Source organism: Rhinatrema bivittatum, chromosome 2, assembly GCF_901001135.1.
Source record: "Rhinatrema bivittatum chromosome 2, aRhiBiv1.1, whole genome shotgun sequence".
Classification (NCBI taxonomy): Eukaryota; Metazoa; Chordata; class Amphibia; order Gymnophiona; family Rhinatrematidae; genus Rhinatrema; species Rhinatrema bivittatum.
In genome coordinates this window covers 355,668,019-355,691,807 of record NC_042616.1, presented here as the reverse complement: position 1 = coordinate 355,691,807, position 23,789 = coordinate 355,668,019, and the positions used below count along the sequence as shown (strand labels likewise).

Genomic DNA, 23,789 nt, shown 5'->3' with positions numbered 1-23,789 from the left:
AAAGTGCCACACCTCCTACCGAGTGCTCCTCTCTGTCATTGCGATATAATTTGTACCCCGGTATAGCACTGTCCTCTTTCCACCATGTCTCTGAGATGCCAATTAAGTCTATGTCATCATTTACTGCTATGTGAATAACACTCAATTCCCACACCTCTTAATATAAACCATTATCTGCGCATTCCTAATAGACCATCATAATAGGCGTCATTGTGTGGCAATCCATGCCAGTCAATCACTCTGCCTTATATTTAATCATAGGTCAGTCCATAATACTTTTTTAAGGATTTTTTAGTGCTGTAGTGCTTCGTGTATTTAAATTACTTAAAATGTCCACTCTGCTATTAACACCTTTAACCAAGCATTTATATCTTCTTAGTACTTGATACTTTGGTACTTAGCTTTTAGTTGCATGATCACAACTCCTGCCCACGTTTCTCCAATCGGATCATCCAGTAATGTGAACAGTACCACATTACTGCGTCAAAGCCCAACGCTGTACAGGTTTCGGACGGTATCGTCCTTCCTCAAGGGCAAAGTCTGCGCCGCAAAAAAAATATCAGTCAATGCGGTAAACTACTATTATCTCTCAAACACAACAGTATATCAGCTACTCACTCGTTACTGCTTTAACATGGCTCTCAGCGTTATTTTCGTACTTCTCTTCCGGTTTGAATTTCCCGCCTCCATTTTAAAGCCCCTGTGCATTGCGTACCGTCTACGTCACTTCTGGTGTCGGAATCCCCATTCACTGGTAACTTACCATCGCATTCTCAAAACCCCCTGTCGATACCTAGCGTGTTAACTGGAATTACAACGAATACCAATCGATAATGCCATTAAGTCCTAAAGGCGTGACAGTGCTCATGCGAAAGATCCATTGTTGTTCCCTTAAGTTTAATACAAAGTTAGGATCACCCCCTCGCATATTATCTGCAATCACATCTAATACTCGCCACTTAAGTTGTTGAAAAGTGTGATGTTGTTCAGAGCAATGAGCCACCATCGGGGCTAACATTTTGCCCGTGTTAATGCAACTGCGGTGTTCGATTAATCTAACTCGTATTTGCCGCTTCGTGCGTCCGATATAATACAAGTTACAAGGGCACACTACAATGTATATTACCCTCGAAGTGTCACATGACGAATAATATCGTGCTTTGTGCACTAATCCATCTTTATCTACCCATTTATCACCTTCAATGGCCTGACTGCACATGGAGCAATGTTTACAAGCCCAGTGTCCTTTCTGTTGGGTGGTATTACTCAATGTAACTGGTGACATAAATGAATGCATGACCAGATCTCCCACGTTTTTACCTCTGCTGTATGTGATCAGGGGGGACCTTCTGAAAATACTATGTGTTTTCAACACAGGCCAATGTTGATATAAAATTTTGGAAATTGCACTACTCTGATTCGAATACGGTAATGTGCACACTATGCGATTATCCTAGCTATCCTTCGGGGTATCAAGTAACAACCACTGCCGTTCCGCATTGTATGCTCTCTTATAAGCTTTCTTGATGTATTTCACTGGATACCCCCGTTCCAACAATCGTAACTTGAGCGCTGCAGCTTGTGATACATATTCAGTTTTAGTGCTGCAAATCCTACGAAGCCTCAAAAATTGGCCCATCGGTAGATTTTGCCGCAAATGATGCGGATGAAAGCTGGAATAATGGAGGAGAGTGTTTCTCTCACATTCCTTGCGATATAGTGTGGTGATAAAACTACCATTCTCATGCTTAATAGCAATGTCCAAAAAACTAATATCAGCACGGTCGAAAGTCATGGTGAACTGTAAGTGCTCGTCCAATGTATTTAGCCACCGGAAGAACTCCTGGAGACACGTTTCATCTGCATGCCAAATACAAAATACATCGTCGATGTATCTTGTCCAAGGACTGAACTCTGATTGATGATACAATTTGTCTTCCTCAAATTGGCGCACATAAAGATTGGCCAAACTTGGAGCCATGGTGGCGCCCATAGCGGTCCCACTGATTTGTTTATACCACCGATTCTGAAACACAAAATAATTTTCACATAGGGCTAATCGCGCTATGGCCATTAGAAAGGATGTCGGAATGCGATGCGGACGTTCTCTACCATCCAAATACTTCTCCAAGATCTTTAAGGTGTCTTCTTGGGGTATTGAAGTATACAAGGATTTAATGTCCATAGTTACTAGAAGCACTGAATCTTCTACCTGAAGGTCTTGTAATTTGGACAACATATGTTTAGTGTCTTTGCAATAAGATGTCGCGCTCTTCACCATGGGATTAATAATTACATCGATGAATGAAGACAGTGGCTCTAGGAGGGAACCAATAGTTGTGACGATTGGACGGCCTGGTGGATTATACAAATTTTTGTGCACTTTTGGCACCATATACAATGTTGGAAAACGTGGATATTTCACCCGTAGAAATTTCACTTCTTTCGTCGTCAAAAAACCTTCAGCGAACGCATCTTCTATTAATATATCGATCTGTGTTTGAAGTGGTTGCGTGGGATCTTGTGCGAGTGGTTCATAGATCTGTAAATCCTGTATATGTTCTAAAACCATAGTCTCATATTTCACACGGTTCATAATCACCACTGCCCCACCTTTGTCTGCTTTTTTGATAATAATCCTGTCATCATTTTGTAATACATGTAAAGCAGCAGATTGCTCCCGAGTTAAATTATAATACGGAGCAAACTTCACTCTTTCTAATTGATCTAAATCCCACAACACAAGATCTATATAAGTTTTTATTGCCGGATCCATGGTGCCCGAAGGTAACCATGTTGATTTTGGAAAAACCAATGAACAATCCATTTTGAATTCGATTTTCGAAAAAAACAACCGAAGTTGTAATTTTCTAAAAAATTTGTACAAAAATCTGCGGCAAGTGAACGGATCGTAAAATTGATATGGCACAAAAGATAAACCTTTGGCTAACACTTGTAATTGATTATCAGATAAACTAATGTCCGACAAATTCAGGACGTTGGATTCCTGGTTTGAGACCTCGTCCACGGACGTGATTCTATGTCCGGTGCCGTTGGTTGACGTGTTGTCCGAAAAAACCGTCTATTATTAGAACGATAAGCTGAACGGTAATTGCTTCTGCCTCGTTGTGGATGTTGATAACCGGCTGAAGATGTATTAGCAGTGTGATATGTGCTCTCGTCAGATGAAGATGAAGAAGTATCTTCCGAAGAACCCGCAAAGGCTACTTTTCTAGATGGAACATTCTTTTTACGTTGCCAAATATATATTTGGCCTGTAGCATAATCTTTTTCGTCTCGTTTAAACTTTTCAATCTTACTCAGCTTTAATTCTGAACGGAATTTATCTAATGCTTGATTCGTCTCATGCAAATGTTGTTCGTATATCTCTAAGGATTCAGCTCGTTGTAAACCTTGTTGAATAACTTCCACGTCACTGCGTACTGTCGCGGCAATTTTATCTGTAGTTTCCACTAACAGTAACATGATATCCAATGAGCATTTGTTTAGAATTTGTATCCACCGATTAACAAATTCTGTGTCTTCTGCATAAATCGAGGGAGATATGCTCATTCTCAAACCCCGTGGAATCATTTCGGTTTTGACATATTGCAGCAATGTCGCGGAATGTAATTCTAACCTGGTTTGTCGCTTTTTCTCCGCGAGAAACTGATCCCAAGTCTGTATTTCACTGGCAACTTCATTGTCTTCCAACAATGTATGTCCCTGGAGAGCTTGTGTAATTTGCTGGTCTGAGTAGCTGTACACGTTGGTCCACATTATTGAGGTCGATCACTAGACGTTATGGTGTACACAATAGACCTCTAATGTGGTACTGTTCACATTACTGGATGATCCGATTGGAGAAACGTGGGCAGGAGTTGTGATCATGCAACTAAAAGCTAAGTACCAAAGTATCAAGTACTAAGAAGATATAAATGCTTGGTTAAAGGTGTTAATAGCAGAGTGGACATTTTAAGTAATTTAAATACACGAAGCACTACAGCACTAAAAAATCCTTAAAAAAGTATTATGGACTGACCTATGATTAAATATAAGGCAGAGTGATTGACTGGCATGGATTGCCACACAATGACGCCTATTATGATGGTCTATTAGGAATGCGCAGATAATGGTTTATATTAAGAGGTGTGGGAATTGAGTGTTATTCACATAGGTAGATTGGTTCCCTTCTCAAATCGAAAGTTAGAGGACGACATTAGAGGTCTATTGTGTATCATTTACTGCTATACATTCTAATTCTCCCATCTTACTTCTTAGACTTCTGGCATTAGCATACAAACATTTCAAAGTTTGTTTTTTGTTTGTATTTTTATTCTGCTTTTTAATTGATAGGGATAAGTTAGAATTTTTTAGCTCAGGTGAGATTACAAGCTACTATTGCTTATTAATTACAGTAATAGCAGTTTAAGAATTTAGCCTCTAGGAACTTATCCAAACCTTTTTTAAACCCAGTAACACTAACTGCTGAAACTTCATCCTCTGGCAATGAATTACAGAGTTTAACTATGCGCTGAGTGAAAAACAATTTCTTCGTTTTGTTTTAAATGAGCTACTTGTTAACTTTATGGAGTGCCCCTTGGTCCTTCTATTATCTGACAGAGTAAATAACCAATTTACATTAACTTCCTTCATTACCTCTAGCCTCCACTGTTTGTGTGACTCTATGATCCTTAAACTTTTACAATGCTTTATTACCCCTGGCTATACTTGTATTGCTTTATGTATAGCAGATTAAACTGTAGCCTTATCTGGTAGCAAGTGATTGGCTTTAGCGATATCCTAGAGCAGTTGCTGCAAAGGGACACATCATAGTCCTCATCCAGACATCAATAGCAAGTATTGTAATGTTCAGTTATGAACATCTGCCCACAGTCTGGACACTTCTTGAAATAGCTAGCCTTCTTTTCTGCCACTATCAGAAAAACTGAAGGCGTGAAATCAGATGGAGAAGTCATTTTGAAAAACCAGCATAAATAGAAAAAAAGTGGTTGGTCCTGCAGCCAGAAACCACCAACAATATGAGAAGAACAGTGAAAAATAGAGAAATCTTAAACTATAACACTAAGGGAAAGGAACAAAAACCCTAAGGCATTCTTTTAACCCAAAAAGGTGAAGAAAACTACAGACAGATATGCTGTATGAGCACGGGTATGCGGAAGCCAGAGAGTATGCCCAAAGGATCTGTCAAGGTTTATCCTAGAAACCTTTGGAGAAGTACACTATCAGATCATATCACACAGTTGTGCAACTCATTGATTCAACCGTTCTTCAGAGAACTCAAAGTCCCTCTCAGTATTACCTATTATAGCCAATATCACTGTACATTTGACCATTTAGCTCCACGATATTAACATACACAAGATGTTGTTCTTGCTTAACTATAACATCAAGCCTAAATGCAAGGTTAAAATCTTGATAGCAATGACAATCTCTTGTGTCATACCTTCCCTGCATTCAGTTCTGAAATAGCTGCCAGGATTTGTTGTCTGGACCCATCTGTTTTAATACCAAGTTCCTTCAGGTCCCCATCTGTAAGTGTGAGAAAAGCTTCCATATCCACCTATTTAAAACACAATAAAATAGATCAGTCACCTTCCAAGTATAAATATACAAAACAAGTTAATCATGCACAACATATATAGTACTGTAAATTTTCAGCAGGTAGGATTTCTGGAGCTAGCAGTAATAATCATTTTATTCCTCAGGAGGCTGGTACATATTGTATTAAATAAACAATCGCTGAGAGATTTAATATGTGCAACATAACTTATCTCCCCTCTTCCATATAAGAACACGTTATAACTTCTGTGCACTGCAGTTTGTTAGGGTAAGAGACCAAATTTCTTCAAATTTGGTGACAGCTCTCTTTACACTATAATATAGAAGGTGGTAATAATTACAGAGCATTTGAAGCTATTTTGATGCAATGAAATCAAAAGCTATTTCCCCTCGATAATCAAAAATAGTATTCCCTAGATAATGTCACATGATTTTCTACAGTGGTCAGCAAGTTTGCCCCACCCTAGCATTGTAAAATATTGACACAAACCATTTTACATCTAACCCAAAATCTTCTTTCATTAAATAGAATATGGATTCTAGTGATTTTCCCATTCTTATTCCACAGTCTCACCTGGGTACCTAAATTTATTTGTTGGCTTCAGACTACTTACCCAATTATCCCCAAGGAAGACAAGAGTGTTAAAGATGCAGACTGTAGGAAGATAGAATATGAATTTAAAACAGCAGAAATAAAGAAAGTGTAGAAGTGTATGTATATTGTTTAACAGAAAAGTAACAATGGAAAGAAAAAAATAGATATACAGGGCTCTTCACAATCCTTGTAGCCACTAGTTCTTAACCTAGACAGCCTCTGGCCTGCAAAATATCTGGGCTTTAGATTCAAGAAACATAGGATAATGGTGAATTGTTTTTTCTAGCTATATTAAACTTTTCGGTCATATACATCTGGTTTTCTCTACATTCCCCACAGAGGAAGAAAAGCATTAGAAAATAAAGATAGAAATATGACCGAAACAGCTTTCTGTAAAACGATCAAGTAATAAAAGGGAAGAGTAGAGTGTGGAAGGTAGGAGACAGGTGGTGGGGCTGATGCTAGGTGGTCTGAATTCAAAGCATGACAAGTTATCATTGTTGGCTATGCTTTTTGTGCCTTTAAAGGAGAATTTTAAAAGCTCGATGTGTGCATCAATTGGGGATGTGCGAAAAAGTCAGGCTCATGCATATCAACCATATTTTAAAAAGTGCCCGTACACATACATAAATGCCGTGGCGTATACATCTCAAAAGTTTCCAAAAAATGGCAGGGCATGGGTGTGGTCTGGGTGTGAATGGGCATTTTGGGACCTGGCCAAGAAATGCAGGCATAAATACTTACACTCCCTGGTGTGCGCCAAAGTCCCCTGCCGCGTAATTTTACTTCTGCTATGGATGGCATGGAAGTGATAAAATAAAAGGATCAAACCATTTCTGATGGGTTTAAAGGGTATGAGGTAACTCAGTGAGGGCTATCAAACCAGAGGAGTTGGAGGACTTAGCTGTTAACTGGGTGAACTTGCTGAATTGGTAAATTGGGAATGGCATGTGCCCTTTTTAATGTCCCCTGACTTATGTAGAAGCAGGATTTGTGCGCCCATGTGTGCTCACTTAAAATTTGGCGCAGATGTGCATATGGCCAGGTTATTTTATAACGTGTGCATTTATGCGCAAACGTTATAAAATTGCCAATCCCTAGGCACGTGCACCAATGTGTGTCCATACTGCGGTTTGATAGTTACCATCCCTGTGCACAGTGCTACGATAATTTTAAATATTAAGATATAGTTTTATTTTATATAGCAATATATAGTAAAACAATATAACCCAACAATAATTTTCCATTCTTTATCTAGGGCTTCAGTGTTCCTCAGGTGCTCTATCTTCCTAATTTGGCTTTCGTGTTTAGTAACTGCCTGCACGCTTCCCCTTTTTTTTTTTTTTTTTAATATTTATGGTCTTTTCATTCTCTCTTGCACTCCTTCCATGTTTTATCCCATTATGTTTTTCTGAAGCCCTCCATCTCCCCTCTTGGCTAATTCATTACTCATGAGAATTAGACAAACTACTATTTCTCAGTATTAGCAGATAAAACCACTATTCTTTAAAACTTAGCATGGACAGAACTATTTTCTGAAATTTTTTTTTTACTGTTTATTAGTTTCTCTACAAGAAAGTTATTTCTTTTGTGTTTTACGTAACACCTCAGCACTAAGGGTTAACCCTGAGGGCACTTGGAGTGTAGTGCCCAAGATCATCTGCACCTGCGCATGCGCTCCTACCCTGGCATTCTCCCACCCACCAGCTGGATTCTGTATTACCCTGCCCACAAGCTATCCCCTTGTGGTTTCTAGGGACACTAGGACCCCACACAACCTAAGGGTCACACAGTTCCTAGAAATACACCCACAGACCATGTACATACAATACCGGGATCGTTAATCAGTCCAAGACAGGCAGAGCTAATAAACAAATAAGTTTATTAAGAAAATGTAAGAACAGTGAACGAAAAAAAGATTTAATCTGCAAACAGTAACAGGTAAAACAATAAGGATTAAACAGCATAAATAAACTGAACACTCCACTTCTTAGTGCCTGAGGAGGTCAGGAAAAAGGCTGTCCACATAAGCTGAACAGGGCTTCGGCACAGAAATCTGCTCCTTCTGTACTCCCAGCCGAAACTAGAAAATTCTAGAACCTTCAGGTTCTAGTTCTCTGCAAGGCCAATCATGATATTAGCAATCACGCCCTGATCAGAAGTGTAATGTGACAGACCAAGCTGGTGGTCCACCAGCATAGGCCTGCCCCAAATGCCCGGGCCAGAAACATAGTGGCCCCCACTTACTTATTCCATGGGAGTCCTGAATAGAAAAAGGATCAAGAGGGATGCCCACTCACCTCCTGCCCCACTGATATCCAAACCTCATGCCCTAGCTCAAGGAGTACCGCAAGGTTCATCTCTATCCTCTACACTTTTCAATATATACCTCCTCCCCCTCTGCCATCTCCTTGCTAAACTTGGCCTTCCGCACTTTATATATGCGGATGATGTGCAGATACTGATTCCGGTTACAGACTCAATACATAAAGCTATAGAAACCTGGAAATCCGCCCTCTCTGTTAACAGCAGCCTGCTATCCAACAACTTTCTCGCCCTCAACGCCGCTAAAATGGAACTCATCCTCAATTCACCCCCCAACATTTCTCCTTCTCTACCAATGAACAATGATCCCTCCACTAATATCACCTTCCCTCCTCACGTATGCAGCCTTGGCGTCTCCCTTGATAGTCACCTTAACTGCAAAAAATTCATCAATAATACCCTGAAAGACTGCTTCTTCAAATTGCACACACTAAAAAAAAAACTCAAACCTCTGTTACATCTCAATGATTTTCGTACTATATTATAAGCCCTCGTCCTATCGAAAATAGATTACTGCAACTCCATGCTGCTGGGCTTACCTAAAAGCACCATACAACCGCTGCAACTACTCCAACATGCAGCTGCCCGGATACTCACCAACACCCACAAAAATGATCACATAACCCCTGTACTCAAACATCTGCATTGGTTACCCGTAGCATCGAGAATTACCTTCAAAGCTCTCACTCTAATTCACAAATCCCTTCACAACCAGAACATGCACTGGTTTAAAGAGCATTACACCTTTGACAACAATAATAAACCCACTAGAAAACAATACCTGCCCACACTACATACCCCCTCACCCAAGCTGACTAAGCTACGCGCCACAAATGAAAGGGCTCACTCCCTAGCAGGCCCTTTCCTCTGGAACAAACTACCAACCTCTCTCCGCCAGGAAACTTGCCCAAAAATATTCAGGCAAAACCTCAAGACCTGGTTCTTCAAGCACTCCTAAACCTACCACACATTGTATATTTCTCTCCACGGCTACCCCAGTCTCTCACCGTCCTTGCGATCTTATCCCTGTACATCACTTATATATAGCATTATCTTTGTATCCTACATGCAATCCTGTGTATATATGCTCTCTCAACGTTTACGAATTTAGTGCTCCACTAAGTTTATTTAAGTTTTCCCTGTAAAGCCTATTGATAATTTTTTGTTCCTCCTTAGTTATGTGTTACCTGTAAAGCTTGTTCCTCTTTTAATGTTGAGATTACTTACCTGATAATCTCCTTTTCCTTAGTGTAGACAGATGGACTCAGAACGAATGGGTATAGTATGCTCGTGCTAGCAGTTGGAGACGGATCTGACGTCAGCACGGGTATATATACCCCCACAGGAAGCGTAGCAACTCAGTAATCTTCCTTGCAAAAGCTGTTATGGATGTGTGTACTGACGCTCAGTGAAATAGTGAAACATGATTCCCCTGACCGATTGATAGTAGCTGGAGACCGTCAGCATTCCCAACCGGATGGCGTCGACACCTGGCAAAACGGGACGCTCTTATGGAAACAGATGACATGGCTTACCTTGAATCAGTGAAACCCATGTACACAGGCAGCTGGGCGGGATGCTGAGTCCATCTGTCTACACTAAGGAAAAGGAGATTATCAGGTAAGTAATCTCAACATTTCCTGGCGTGTAGCCAGATGGACTCAGAACGAATGGGATGTACAAAAGCTTTACTCCCAGCTTGGGCAGGAGGCTGCCTGAGGACCATGTAGGACTGCCCTCACAAATGCTGTGTCCTCCCTGGCCTGGACATCCAGACGGTAGAACCTGGAGAAGGTATGGAGGGAGGACCATGTCGCCGCTTTACATATTTCTGCAGGCGACAGCATCCTGGATTCTGCCCAGGATGCCGCTTGTGCTCTGGTAGAGTGAGCCTTGACCTGTAGAGGTGGAGACTTCCCAGCCTCTACGTAAGCTGCTCGGATAACTTCTTTAATCCAGCGGGCGATGGTGGGCCGCGAGGCCGCTTCACCTTGTTTCTTACCACTGTGCAGGACGAACAGATGGTCCGTCTTTCGTATTTGTGTCACTTCCAGATATCTGGGCAGCAATCTGCCAATGACGAGATGGCGTAATAAACGCCCTTCTTCAGATTTCTTCAAACCCGCCGTGGTAGGCAAGGATATGGTTTGGTTAAGATGAAACTGTGAAACCACTTTAGGTAGAAAGGAGGGAACCGTACGAAGATGGATAGCCTCAGGAGTGATTCTGAGAAATGGATCACGGCAGGACAGTGCTTGTAGCTCTGAGATGCGGCGTGCTGAACATACAGCCAGCAAGAACACCATCTTCAAAGTGAGAGAACAGAGAGACAGGCCCCGAAGGTGGATCCCGCGAGGAAATCCAAAACTATGTTGAGGTTCCACAAAGGCACTGGCCACTTCAGTGGCGGACGAATGTGCTTGACTCCTTTCAGGAAGCGAGAAACATCTGAATGCGTGGCAATGGTCTTGCCATCCCTCCGGGGACCATAGCAAGACAGCGCAGCCACCTGAACCTTGATGGAGCTGAGTGAGAGACCCTTCTGAAGTCCATCTTGCAGGAAATCCAACACAATAGGGATTGTAGTTGCATGTGGATTGGTGCCATGAGTGTCGCACCATGCTTCGAATACTCTCCAGATCCTTACATAGGTGAGGGATGTGGAAAACTTGCGAGCTCGGAGGAGTGTATCTATCACGGGCTCCGAGTAACCTCTTTTCTTCAGTCTAGCCCTCTCAATGGGCTAGACTGAGAGAATTGAGCTGGATCCTCGTGAAGGATGGGACCTTGACATAGAAGGTCCCGGAGAGGAGGCAGGGGAAGGGGCTCCCCGGCCAGCAGTCTTCTCATGTCCGCGTACCAGGGTCTTCTTGGCCAGTCTGGTGCCACTAGAAGAACTAGGCCCCGGTGTTTCTGAATCTTGTGGATGATGGCGCCCAGCAGAGGCCACGGAGGAAAGGCATATAGCAGAGTCCCTGGAGGCCATGGCTGAACCAGGGCATCGATTCCGTGTGAGAACGGATCTCGCTTGCGGCTGAAGTATCTGGGTACTTGAACATTGGACTTGTCCGCCAGTAAATCCATGTCCGGAATCCCCCAGTGATCCACAATCATCTGGAAGGCTGTGGGTGACAGCTGCCACTCTCCCGGATTTAGGCTCTCTCTGCTGAGGAAGTCTGCCGTGGTGTTGTCCTTCCCGGCAATGTGGACGGCGGAGATGTCCTGAAGATTCGCCTCTGCCCAAGCCATCAGTGGAACGATCTCCAGAGATACTTGTCGGCTTCTGCTTCCGCCCTGATGGTTGATGTATGCCACCGTGGTGGCGTTGTCGGACATCACTCTGACTGCTCTGTTCTTTAGTCTGTGAGCAAATCGAAGGCATGCCAATCGGACTGCCCGAGCCTCTAGACAGTTGATGTTCCACGCTGACTCTTCTCTGTTCACTGCCCTTGTGCGGTGAGTCCTTTGCAGTGCGCACCCCAGCCGCTCAGGCTGGCATCTGTGGTGAGCAGAGTCCACGTAGGGGAGGACATCTTCGACCCCCTGCTCGTGTGGTTGGACTGCAACCACCACCGTAACTGGGTCCGTACTCTGGCAGGCAGAGGTAGGTGCGTGGAATAGTTCCGGAAACGGGGGCTCCAGTGAGAGAGCTGGGAGGGTTTCAGAGGTCTCATATGGGCCCTTGCCCAAGGCACCACTTCCAGGGTGGATGTCATGAGACCGAGAACCTGCAGATAATCCCAAGCTATGGGCCGACTGGCTCCCATCAAGTACCGGATACGCGTCTGAAATTTTAGCCTTCTCTTGGTAGTGAGACTGACTGTGTCTGCCTAGGTGTCGAACTGTACTCCCAGGTATTCCAGCGACTGGGAAGGCTGTAGGCAACTCTTGCTGAGGTTGATCACCCAGCCCAAGCTCTCCAGAAGGGCGATCACTCTGTCGGTTGTCCGATGGCTCTCCTCTCGTGATTTTGCCCTGATCAGCCAATCGTCTAGGTAGGGATGGACCAGGATTCCTTTCCGTCTGAGTGCCGCTGCTACCACTACGACCACCTTGGTGAAGGTCCGCGGTGACGTGGCCAACCCGAAGGGCAGAGCCCGGAATTGGAAGTGGCGTCCTAGAACCTTGAAGCGTAGGTAGCGCTGATGATCCGGATGGATCGGGATATGCAGGTAGGCTTCCGACAAGTCTAAGGCCGTGAGGAATTCTCCTGGCTGTACTGCGGTCTTGACGGAGCGCAAAGTTTCCATGCGAAACCTCGGGACCCTTAAGTATCGATTGACTGACTTGAGGTCTAGTACGGGCCGAAAGGTGCCCCCTTTCTTGGGTACCATGAAATAAATGGAATAGTGTCCAGAATTCACTTCCCATGCAGGTACTGAGATGATGGCTTTCAAGGACAGGAGCCTCGCCAGGGTAGCTTCCAATGCTGCCTTCTTGTGTATGGGACATGAAGATTCCACAAACTTGTCCGGAGGGAGGTGATGAAAGTCCAGATAATACCCCTCTCGGATGATGGAGAGGACCCACTGGTCCGAAGTAATCTCGACCCATCTGGGGTGGAAGAGAGTTAACCTGCCCCCTATGGCTCCGTCCTCCAGATGAATCGGCGGATTCTCGTTGTGAGGCGCGGCCGGGACCTGAGCCTGGGCCTGCTCCCCTCTTGAGCTGCTTGGTCAGAAAGGACTGATTCCGGGCCTGAGGACGTGATGCCTGGTAGCGACTCCTGTAGGGAATGAAGCGCTGGGAGCTTCTACCCCTGGAGGGCCTTGGAAAGGCGCACTGGTTCCTTCTGAACCGATCTTCCAGCAGGCGAGGTACTGGAGAGGCGCCCCATGTGCTGGCCAGTTTATCAAGGTCGCTGCCGAACAGGAAATAGGCCATAAAGGGCAATCTGGTGAGGCGTGTCTTCGAAGGAGCATCGGCTGACCATTTCCGGATCCAGAGCTGCCTCCTGGCGGCTACGGAGGATGAGATCCCCTTGGCTGTTGTCCGGACTAGATCTGATGCAGCATCCGTGAGGAACGAGAGGGCTGACTCCATGTCTGCTGCTGGAGCCTTGTTCCTGACCTGTGACAAACAGGAACGCGTCACCACTGTGCAGCAGGTTGCGATCCGCAAAGATAGAGCCGCCACCTCAAAAGTCTGTTTCAGAATGGCGTCCAGTCGCCGGTCATGAGGCTCCCTGAGGACCGCCCCCCCCCAACTGGAATGGTAGTGCGCTTGACCACAGCGCTAATCAAGGCGTCCACCTGAGGGCACGCCAGCAGCTCCTGGATAGCCGGTGCCAGGGGGTACATGCCTGACAGGGCCTGACCCCCTTTGAATGAGGCCGCTGGTGCAGCCCATTCTAAATCTATCAGTTGTCGTGCCGCTTGCAAGAATGGAAAATGGCGGGCTGTAGGACGAAGACCTTCCAGCAGGGGGTTCTGCGCAGAGGGTACTGTAGTGCTGGGACCTGTAATATCCAACTCTGCCAGGCACTGAGACACCAGGTCGGAGAGATCCTCTTTAGGGAAGAACCGCCTCATGGTTCTATATGGCTCAATCCCTGAGGGAAGTTCCCCCTCGTCCGGGAGTTCGGACTCGTCCAGTGAAACCTCCTGGTCCGACTGATCCGGACTGTCTAGCGGCGGGAGGACCTGCTCACGATAAGGGCGTGAGGGTCCAGGAACAGGATCCGCTGGAGCCGCAACCGCAGCAGCAGCCGCAGCAGTCGCAGCCATGGCAGGAACAGCAGGGCCTGGACGGGAAGCTGTTTGCATCTGTACAAAGGCATGAATCCCCTTAAAGAGATCCACCCAGGAAATGGAAGCCGTCTCTAATCGCCGGGGTACGAGATCCCCTGGGATTCCAGATTGGTCGAGACTGCCCGCTAAATCCGGGGTAGCCCCTGGGGAACTGTCAGCAAATCGTGGCTGAGACTGGTCCTGGCCCGAGGGTCCCATGGCCTCCTCACATTGGGCACCGGACCGAGGTCTTAAACCTCCGGGGGATCGCGGAAATCACTCCGGGAAACTCTACTGGGGAAGGGACCCCAAGGGTATCACCGCAGGAGTGCGGGGCTCTATATTGCAGTAGAAATTTAGTAAGAAGAAAGTAGAAAGTAGATTGGAAACGCTCAGCGAGCGTGCAGGCTCTCCAAACTGCTTTGGAGACGGAAATTACTGAGTTGCTATGCTTCCTGTCGGGGTATATATACCCGTGCTGACGTCAGATCCGTCTCCAACTGCTAGCACGAGCATACTATACCCATTCGTTCTGAGTCCATCTGGCTACACGCCAGGAAATCATGCGTTACCTGTAAAGCCTGTTGCTAATTTTGTTCCATGTAAACCGATGAGATGTTCCCAACGTTCGTCGGTATATAAAAGCCGTTAAATAAATAAATAAATAAATAAATAAATAAATGTCACCAGTTGACTGTGAGACTGGTGCCATATTGACATCAAAATGGCACCAGTCTCAGAGCTGGCCAGCACCATTTTGTTGTATGGCCATACAAGAAACTGGTGTCAGCCAACCTAGAGACCAGCACACTTTTGACCCCAGAGAAAACCCGTAGAGGCATCAGGTTCATCCCATGGTCAATACAAGGGTGTTATGTGTCCTAGGCCTTGCACATCACCCCTCGCCCCCTCAGTCACACCCTCCTTGCACATAATTAATATATTAAGTATTTATAACAACAGATTTAACAAGAAAAAGGACAATCTTCTGAGGCAAAAATATTACATATATTTACATGCACTGTAGTAGTGCCAATCAGAAGACCCTGAAAAAAAACACTTAGAACTCAGAGTATTAGGCCTATTGTAATGTGTGTTTGTTAGGTGTGGGCATGGTCTTGGCCTCAGAAAGCCATGAGTAAACTGAATTACAATTACAATATAATAAGTCTCCCATGCCAAAACAGTACTAATCATCAGCACTGCAAATATTACACTAGGCCCTACCACCAATACATCTCCTATTAGGAACAGCACAATAAGCTAGGCTGCTAGAGATCCCTACAGATAAACTATATGCTCTTTATTTATTTATTAATACAGCTTCTGTTCCACAAATTCCATTCCGTTCAGTGTGGATTACAAAATAACATGATAAAAACGTAATGCAAAATATAAAAACAGAGAATTAAAACACATTAAAACTCATTAAATCAAATTTCCTGCAATTCCTAGCAACTTCAAAGATCTTCTTCCTCATACACCTTTCTAAAAAGCTCAGCTGTAACTTATTTCCTAAATTGTAAATAGTCGTTTTCCTGACATAACTACAGTGTCAACCTATTTCACATTACTATAAATGAATATGCCCTTCTAACTAACCAGCATTCCTTAACAGAGGGTATGTTTATCAATTTTTAAGCTGACTTTAATAAACATTCCAATTTACAGGACAAACCATAAGACTCCTGCCTTATAGTTTTATATAACATAGTGTACAATTTAAACTAGATCCGGTAAATCATGGAAAGCCAATGCAGTTTCTCCAAATAGGGCTTCACAGATATCCCTCATGGCAAATTCAAAATTACCCTTACCACTGCATTTTGAATCAATTGGAAAACTCTAATCAAATTAGCTGGCATTCCTATTTAAACAGTATTGCATTAATCAATATAACTTAATACCAAGATTTGTACAGAATACCTGCTTGCTAGCAGAATAACTCACCTCAATCATACATGTAGAACAATGACAGACCTAATTGCTTAATACAGAATAAAAACACCATAAAACAAATATAAATATGCAAACAAAAATACACATTGTCTCGCTCACACATGCACACACATGCTCTCTTGCTCATATACACCCATGCACATGCAAACTCTCTTGCTCATTCACTTTTCCTCCCATGAGAAGTGCACACAACAGCTGCAGCCTCCTACTTTTTAAGCTCCCACAGCTAATGGGAGCTTCCTATTTCTTCTGACCGAGGGCACCACAATGCTATTCTTCCTCCTGCTCCTGGCCATACACAGGCTCTGCAGCTCTTCCTTCTGCTGCTCCCCACACCGTGGGCAGGCCCTGCAGCTCTTCCTTTAGCTGCTTGTGAAACCACAGGTGGGTCCAGTGACTCTTCCTTTTGCTGCTCTCGAGGCCGCAGGCTGGACTCCCAGTTCTTCTTCCTTATTCTCATAACATTAGGTGTCTCAGTGGCCTTTCCTCCTACTGCTCTTAATTCTTGGTGGGCCCCATGGCTCACTTTTTTGCTGCTCATCCTCCTTATTGCAGTGTGCTTGTGCTACAGTTCTTGACAGCAGCAGCAGTGAGCATAGCATTTCCTTCTTCCCACCAGTGCAGGCCCATGCTACACCTACTTCCACTTCTGGGCCCACGCAAGCAGGAAGGAAGAAATGCTACGGCCAGTGCCAGCCACAGAATATCCCCAATCGAAATTGATGGTACGTGACAAATGTTGCTTCTCAACTAATGGTGGCTGTGTACTATGGATGATATGCCTATGCTTCTGATTAGTAATAGTATTCTGGCTAATGGAACTGCATGATGTTTGTCTTATATTTCCTCTGGTGCTGGAATGCAAATGCTGTTCAAGTCTCCAAAGATACTACTTGAATTACTTTGAAGAGGTCAAACACCACCTGCAGGCCAGCCCAGAGGAAATAAGTTCTCTGTAGAAGAGAGTCACAGGACAGAACAACCCACAGAGCATGCAAAACCCATTTCATCACAATTTGTAAATTAATAGTCTTAAAGTACATCTGGGATCACATAACACGAATGTTTACTATTTTATCACTGGTGTACCTGGTTTAGTGAAAGAAAACTTTAAATAAAATTTGATCTACAATATTTAATCTATAGATGAAACTGTTCTTCCCATAGCAACTTAATAACATAAAAACATGCCATACTGGGTCAGACCAAGGGTCCATCAAGCCCAGCATCCTGTTTCCAACAGTGGCCAAACCAGGCCACAAGAACCTGGCAAGTACCCAAAAACTAAGTCTATTTCATATTACTGTTTATAGTAATAGCAGTGGCTATTTTCTAAGTCAACTTCTCCTCCAAGAACTTATCCAATCCTTTTTTAAACACAGCTATACTAATTGCACTAACCACATCTTCTGGCAACAAATTCCAGAGTTTAATTGTGCATTGAGTGAAAGAACTTTCTCTGATTAGTTTTAAATGTGCCACATGCTAACTTCATGGAGTGTCCCCTAGTCTATTATCTGAAAGAGTAAATAACAGATTCACATCTACCTGTTCTAGACCTCTCATGATTTTAAACACCTCAATCATATCCCCCCCTCAGCCTTCTCTTCTCCAAGCTGAAAAGTCCTAACCTCTTTAGTCTTTCCTCATAGGGGAGCTGTTCCATTCCCCTTATTTTGGTCGCCCTTCTCTGTACCTTCTCCATCTTTTTTGAGATGTGGTGACCAGAATTGTACACAGTATTCAAGGTGAGGTCTCACCATGGAGCGATACAGAGGCATTATGACATTTTCCATTTTATTCACCATTCCCTTCCTAATAATTCCCAACATTCTATTTGCTTTTTTTGACTGCAGCAGCACACTGAACCGATTTCAATGTGTTATCCACTATGAAGCCTAGATCTCTTTCTTGGGTGGTAGCAGCTAATGTGTGGCTATAGCATGGGTTATTTTTCCCTACATGTATCACCTTGCATCTGCCATTTCGATGCCCAATTTTCCAGTCTCAAAAGGTGTTCCTGCAATTTATCACAATCTGCTTGTGATTTAACTACTCTGAATAATTTTGTATCGTCTGCAAATTTGATAACCTCACTCGTATTCCTTTCCAGATCATTTATATATATATTGAAAAGCATCGGTCCAAGTACAGATCCCTGAGGCACTCCACTGTTTACCCTTTTCCACTGAGAAAACTGACCATTTAATCCTACTCTCTGTTTCCTGTCTTTTAACCAGTTTGTAATCAACGAAAGGACATTGCCTCCTATCCCATGACTTTTTAGTTTTCTTAGAAGCCTCTCATGAGGGACTTTGTCAAACGCCTTCTGAAAATCCAAATACATTACATCTACTGGTTCACCTTTATCCACAAAAATGAAGCAGATTTGTTAGGAAAGACTTCCCTTTGGTAAATCCATGTTGACTGTGTTCCATTAAACCATGTCTTTCTATATGCTCTACGATTTTGATCTTTAGAATAGTTTCCACTATTTTTCCTGGCACTAAAGTCAGGCTCACTGATCTGTAGTTATCCGGATCGCCCCTGGAGCCCTTTTTAAATATTGGGGTTACAATGGCCACCCTCCAGTCTTCAGGTACAATGGATGATTTTAATGATAGGTTACAAATTTTAACTAATAGATCAGAAATTTCATTGTTGAGTTCCTTCAGTACCCTAGGATGCATACCATCCGGTCCAGGTGATTTGCTACTCTTTAGTTTGTCAATCTTGCCTACTACATCTTCCGGGTTCACAGTGATTTGGTTCAGTTCCTCTGACTCATCACCCTTGAAAACCATCTCCGGAACTGGTATCTCCCCAACATCCTCATTAGTAAACACGTTGGCGTACATCACATCGGTTCACATTACAACAACTGGAATAGTATGACTAGGGTCCTACTATTTTACATTTTAACATTAACTGAGATTGATACAAAGTATACAAAAATCATTTAACAAAACGACAACAACAATCAAGCTAGAACATTAGCAAAACTGGCAGGAGAAGCTGTAACCTAAGAACATAATAAATTGCAATGCTGGGTCAGACCAAGGGTCCATTAAGCCCAGCATCCTGTTTCCAACAGAGGCCAAACCAGGCCCACAAGAACCTGCCAGTAATAGCAGAGGCATTCCCTAAGTCAACTTGATTAATAGCATTTAATGGACTTCTCCTCCAAGAACTTATCCAAACCTTTTTTAAACCCCAGCTACGCTAAGTGCACTAACCCCATCCTCTGGCAACAAATTCCAGAACTTAATTGTGCATTGAGTGAAAAAGAATTTTCTCTGATTAGTCTTAAATGTGCTACTTACTAACTTCATGGAGTGCCCCCTAGTCCTATTATCCGAAAGTGTAAATACCTATTCACATCTACTCGTTCAAGACCTCAGCCATCTCTTCTTTAAGCTGAATAGCCCTAACCTCTTCAGCCTTTCCTCATAGGAGAGCTGTTTCATCCCTTTTATCATTTTGGTCAACCTTCTCCATACCTTCTCCATCGCAACTATATCTTTTTTGAGGTGTGGTAACCAGAATTGTACACAGTATTCAAGGTACGGTCTCACCATGGAGCAATACAGAGGCATTATGACATTTTCTGTTTTGTCCACAAAAAAGCAGGGAGGTAGCTAGCTTGCTATGGCAGTTACTACCCAGAATCAATTAAGCCTGATACTTAACTTGGAATACATATCCAGTGCAGCTCACTGCTTGACAGCAGGGGGAATGAAGAAAAGAGGATTTATATTCAGACAACAACCAATAAGGACTGAATTGCACAGAGAGAGGCACGTGGAAGTAGCTTATTACGGCAGTTACTACCCCTAAACAATTAGCAAGATACTTCACTTAGATGCAGTAGCAGCACTGCTTTCTATATTGATGGTGGGGGTGGAAGGGAAATAGAACCAAAAAGTTACTTATAAGGGCCAAGAGTAACAGCTAAGTATGAAAAAATAAGTGTGAAAGCTTGCTGGGCAGACTGGATGGGCCATTTGGTCTTCTTCTGCCGTCATTTCTATGTTTCTATATGTTTCTATGTTAACCATTCCCTTCTTAATAATTCCTAACATTCTGTTTGCTTTTTTGACTGCTGCAGTACACTGAGCCGACCATTTCAAAGTAATATCCACTATGATGCCTAGATCTTTTTCCTGGGTGGTAGCTCCTAGTATGGAACCTAATATCGTGTAACTACAGCAAGGGATATTTTTCCCTATATGCAACACCTTGCACTCGTCCACATTAAATTTCATCAGCCATTTGGATGCCCAATCTTCCAGTCTCACAAGGTCCTCCTGTAACATATCACAATATGCTTGTGATTTAACTACTCTGAATAATTTTGTATCATCTTTAAATCTGATAACCTAAATGCTTGCTGTAGTGAACTGAGTCCAGAGAACTCTGGGGACATAGGACTTCAATGACTGCTCCCCTACTGGTTCTGTGTGCAACCTTGGGCAAGTTGCTTAATTTCCCCAAACCATAAAATTCATTTAACATAGGAAGCCATCAGAAAATCAGACATGCATATCGGTAGCGAGATTTTCTTGGGGCAATTTTCTCCATGTGGGTTTGTTTTGTGTATATCTTGGTAGGAATGAACCTCATTTGTAAGCCAGGGTATGTTGGAAATTACCTCAATTTCTCAAATTTACAGCTAAATCTCTTAATACTTTTTATTGTGCCAAAGAGAGCCTCCTTCTTGAGTTCATAGACTAATTTTTATATCAAGGTGCTCTTGGAAATTATTAATCAGGCCGGTAACACCCAATATAACTGGAACTATTTCTGTATCTTTGTCACATTTTCTTGTGTTTTTCTCCTTCACCACAATATCTGGCTTTCAAGTATTGATCGTCTTGATGGGAATAGGATGTCCCAGGTGATGGCAATTTCTTTTTTCTCTTCTATATTTTTTTAGGGTTATGTTCCCACTGTTTGGTAAAGCGGTATAATGTTTACACAGATTCCAATGAATAAGCCATACCACTTTGTTGTGCCTTTCTGTATACAAGCCTTCTGACATCAGTATGTCACATCCAGTGATAAAATGTCTAACTGTTTTTAGTTCTGTTCCACAGAATTGGCATTTGTAAATTTTACCCGTCTTTTCTATGCTGGCTGTGAACCATCTTATCTGTAGTCCACTATCCTGTTTTGCAATTATCAGTAGGTTTTAGTTCACGTCTACTTAACCACTGCTGTGTCAAATTTTGATCCAAGTGCAGTTTCTAAAGTACCGTATTTTTCGCTCAATAAGACGCAACTGACCATAAGACACACCTAGGGTTCAGAGGGGGAAAATAAAAAAAAAATGGTGTGCTAAACCGGCTCCATTCCCGGGTGTCTGTGCATCTTATGGAGCATCTGTTTCCGGCTTTAAAATTAGGGGTATGCAATTTTTTTTCGACCCCGTTTCATTTTCGGGTCTGGGGAGGGCCATTTCGGTTCACTCCCCGGGATCAGAAAAATTTTATCGTGCTATCTCATGAAAAAAAAAAACCCCACCCCAACCCTTCAAATTTAATTTACAACCCCCCACTCTCCTGCCCCCCCCCAAGACTATCCATTGCTCCTACCATGTGACAGGGGCCGACCAATGGCATCATAGCCCTTGTCACATGGTAAGGGCAAAGGGCCACCGGGCCATTTTGATTACTGGCAGCCGAATGCCCGAGAGGAGGAGATCACTCCCGGACCCCCGCTGGACCACCAGGGACTTGTGGCAAGTCTTGGGAGGGTCAGGAGGGTGGGGGGGGGTGTAGTTAATTTAAAAAAATTTTATATTCGCTCCATAAGACGCACAGACATTTCCCCCCACTTTTGGGGAAAATAAAGTGTGTCGTGTGGAGCGAAAAATACAGCGTATTTGTGCTTCCTTGTTTGCTGATCCGATTCTTAAATAATTTTTTTCTATTGTGTTGCTAGTTCTATAGCTTCTTTCCTCTCACGTGCTGGTGGATTTTCAGTATGATTGTCTAAGCTTAAGTTCTGAGACCAATGATGCTTCCTTGCTTTCATATTTCATCACTAACAAAAATAAGAGACCAAATGTTTAATAGGCTCGGCAGCGCGAGCAAGCCCCGGGACGCGCGTAAGTCCAGGGGCTTTCCGGGGGGGGGAGGGCGTGTCACGGCAGCACGTCATTCGGGGGCGGGGCCGCAGGTGTGGTTCTGGCCTGGGGGCATTTCAGGGGTGTGGCCGAGGCCTCTGAAACAGCTCCCGGGCCGGGGAATCTCTGGCAGGCATAACTTTTAAAACAAAGGTGAGGGGGGGGGGGGGGGGGGGGTTTAGATACGGCTGGGGGGGTTGGAAGGAAAGTTCCCTCCAAGGCCGCTCCAATTTTGGAGCGGCTTCGGTGGGAACGGAGGCAGGCTGCGTGGCTCGGCGTGCGCAGGCTGCCGATTTTAGGCAGCCTGGCGTGCACTGACCCCGGATTTTTTTATAAAATCTACCCCAACGGGTTTTGTTTCTGTGGTCAAATAGTCCAGGTTTTCCCAGATGTCTCTAGGAATACGCAATTAAGGAGGAAGCAGTTTTTATCTTTGAGACAGAGGATGTTGGCCTTAGAAACCACTTTCTTTCTCAAATTCCCTTGTAAATGTCTGATTACATTTGAAAAGAACAAGTTTGTTTTTCTTGACCCTGCACATTTGGAAATATTTCTTGCTGAAAAAGGTGGATGAGGGATGTGTAACAGCTTCTAATTGGATAAAGTTACTGGTTAAAAAGTAATATCTCCTTATAGTTCATATTGATATGATCTTTGCTTCAAATTTTTCTAATGATTGGCTTCCCAAGAATGTAGACTTAAATATTGGTATTACATTTGGTTATTTTTCTTTTTTTTCTTACGAATGTTAGTTTTCCTAAGAATTGCAATGTAATCCAAAGTTTTCTTAGTTTCTTTTTCATTGTAAAATGTATCAAGAAATGTAATAAAGTATAAAGAAAAAAAAAAGAAAAAGAAATTAAAACAGGACCTCAAAACATGGTTATTCCAAAATGCCTATTACATAAACCGTTATGATATTAGTATTTACTCCTACATGGACAAATTTCTTGAAGAACCTAACTAGCGAACTCAATAACACTTCACTTCCCAACCCTCTCTATTTTATCTCATTCCAATCCACCCCAAATATGAGCTCTTCCCTGCATATTTCCTCACCCCTGCTAACATTAGTCAACGTATGTGTCCATGAGAACTTTAGCCAACATATGTGCCTATCTTTACATTGTATGTTATATTAACACCTTAAGTGAATATATTTGTCGATTTATATTGGGCTAGATTTTTAAACCTGCACACGGGCGTACATGTTATAAAATCAGGGGTCGGCTCTGCCATCCCCCCCGTTTCCTCCTTCCCCCCACCCCAACTCCCCTTCCCTTAACTCCCCCGCCCTTTCCCCCCTACCTTTTTCTTCCTTTTCTTTTGTTTAAAAACTTACTTCAGCCCTGGGGCTGAAGTAAGTTGCATGAGCCGGCCGACTTCCGGCGCGCGATTCCCAGCACAGCGGCAAATGGCCACTGTGCAGGGAGCCTCTGATCCCGCCCCACCCCCGGACCGCCCCCTCCTG

General features: G+C 43.5%; 1 protein-coding gene across 1 annotated transcript in view; it reads right to left on the bottom strand.

The window, feature by feature from the left end:
* The window catches only part of ANKS6 (ankyrin repeat and sterile alpha motif domain containing 6), a 705,076-nt gene that overhangs the window by 97,818 nt on the left and 583,469 nt on the right, over positions 1 to 23,789 (bottom strand). Inside the window, 1 exon segment of the mRNA XM_029589918.1 lies at positions 5,468 to 5,584. Coding sequence (XP_029445778.1) covers positions 5,468 to 5,584 — 117 coding nt within the window.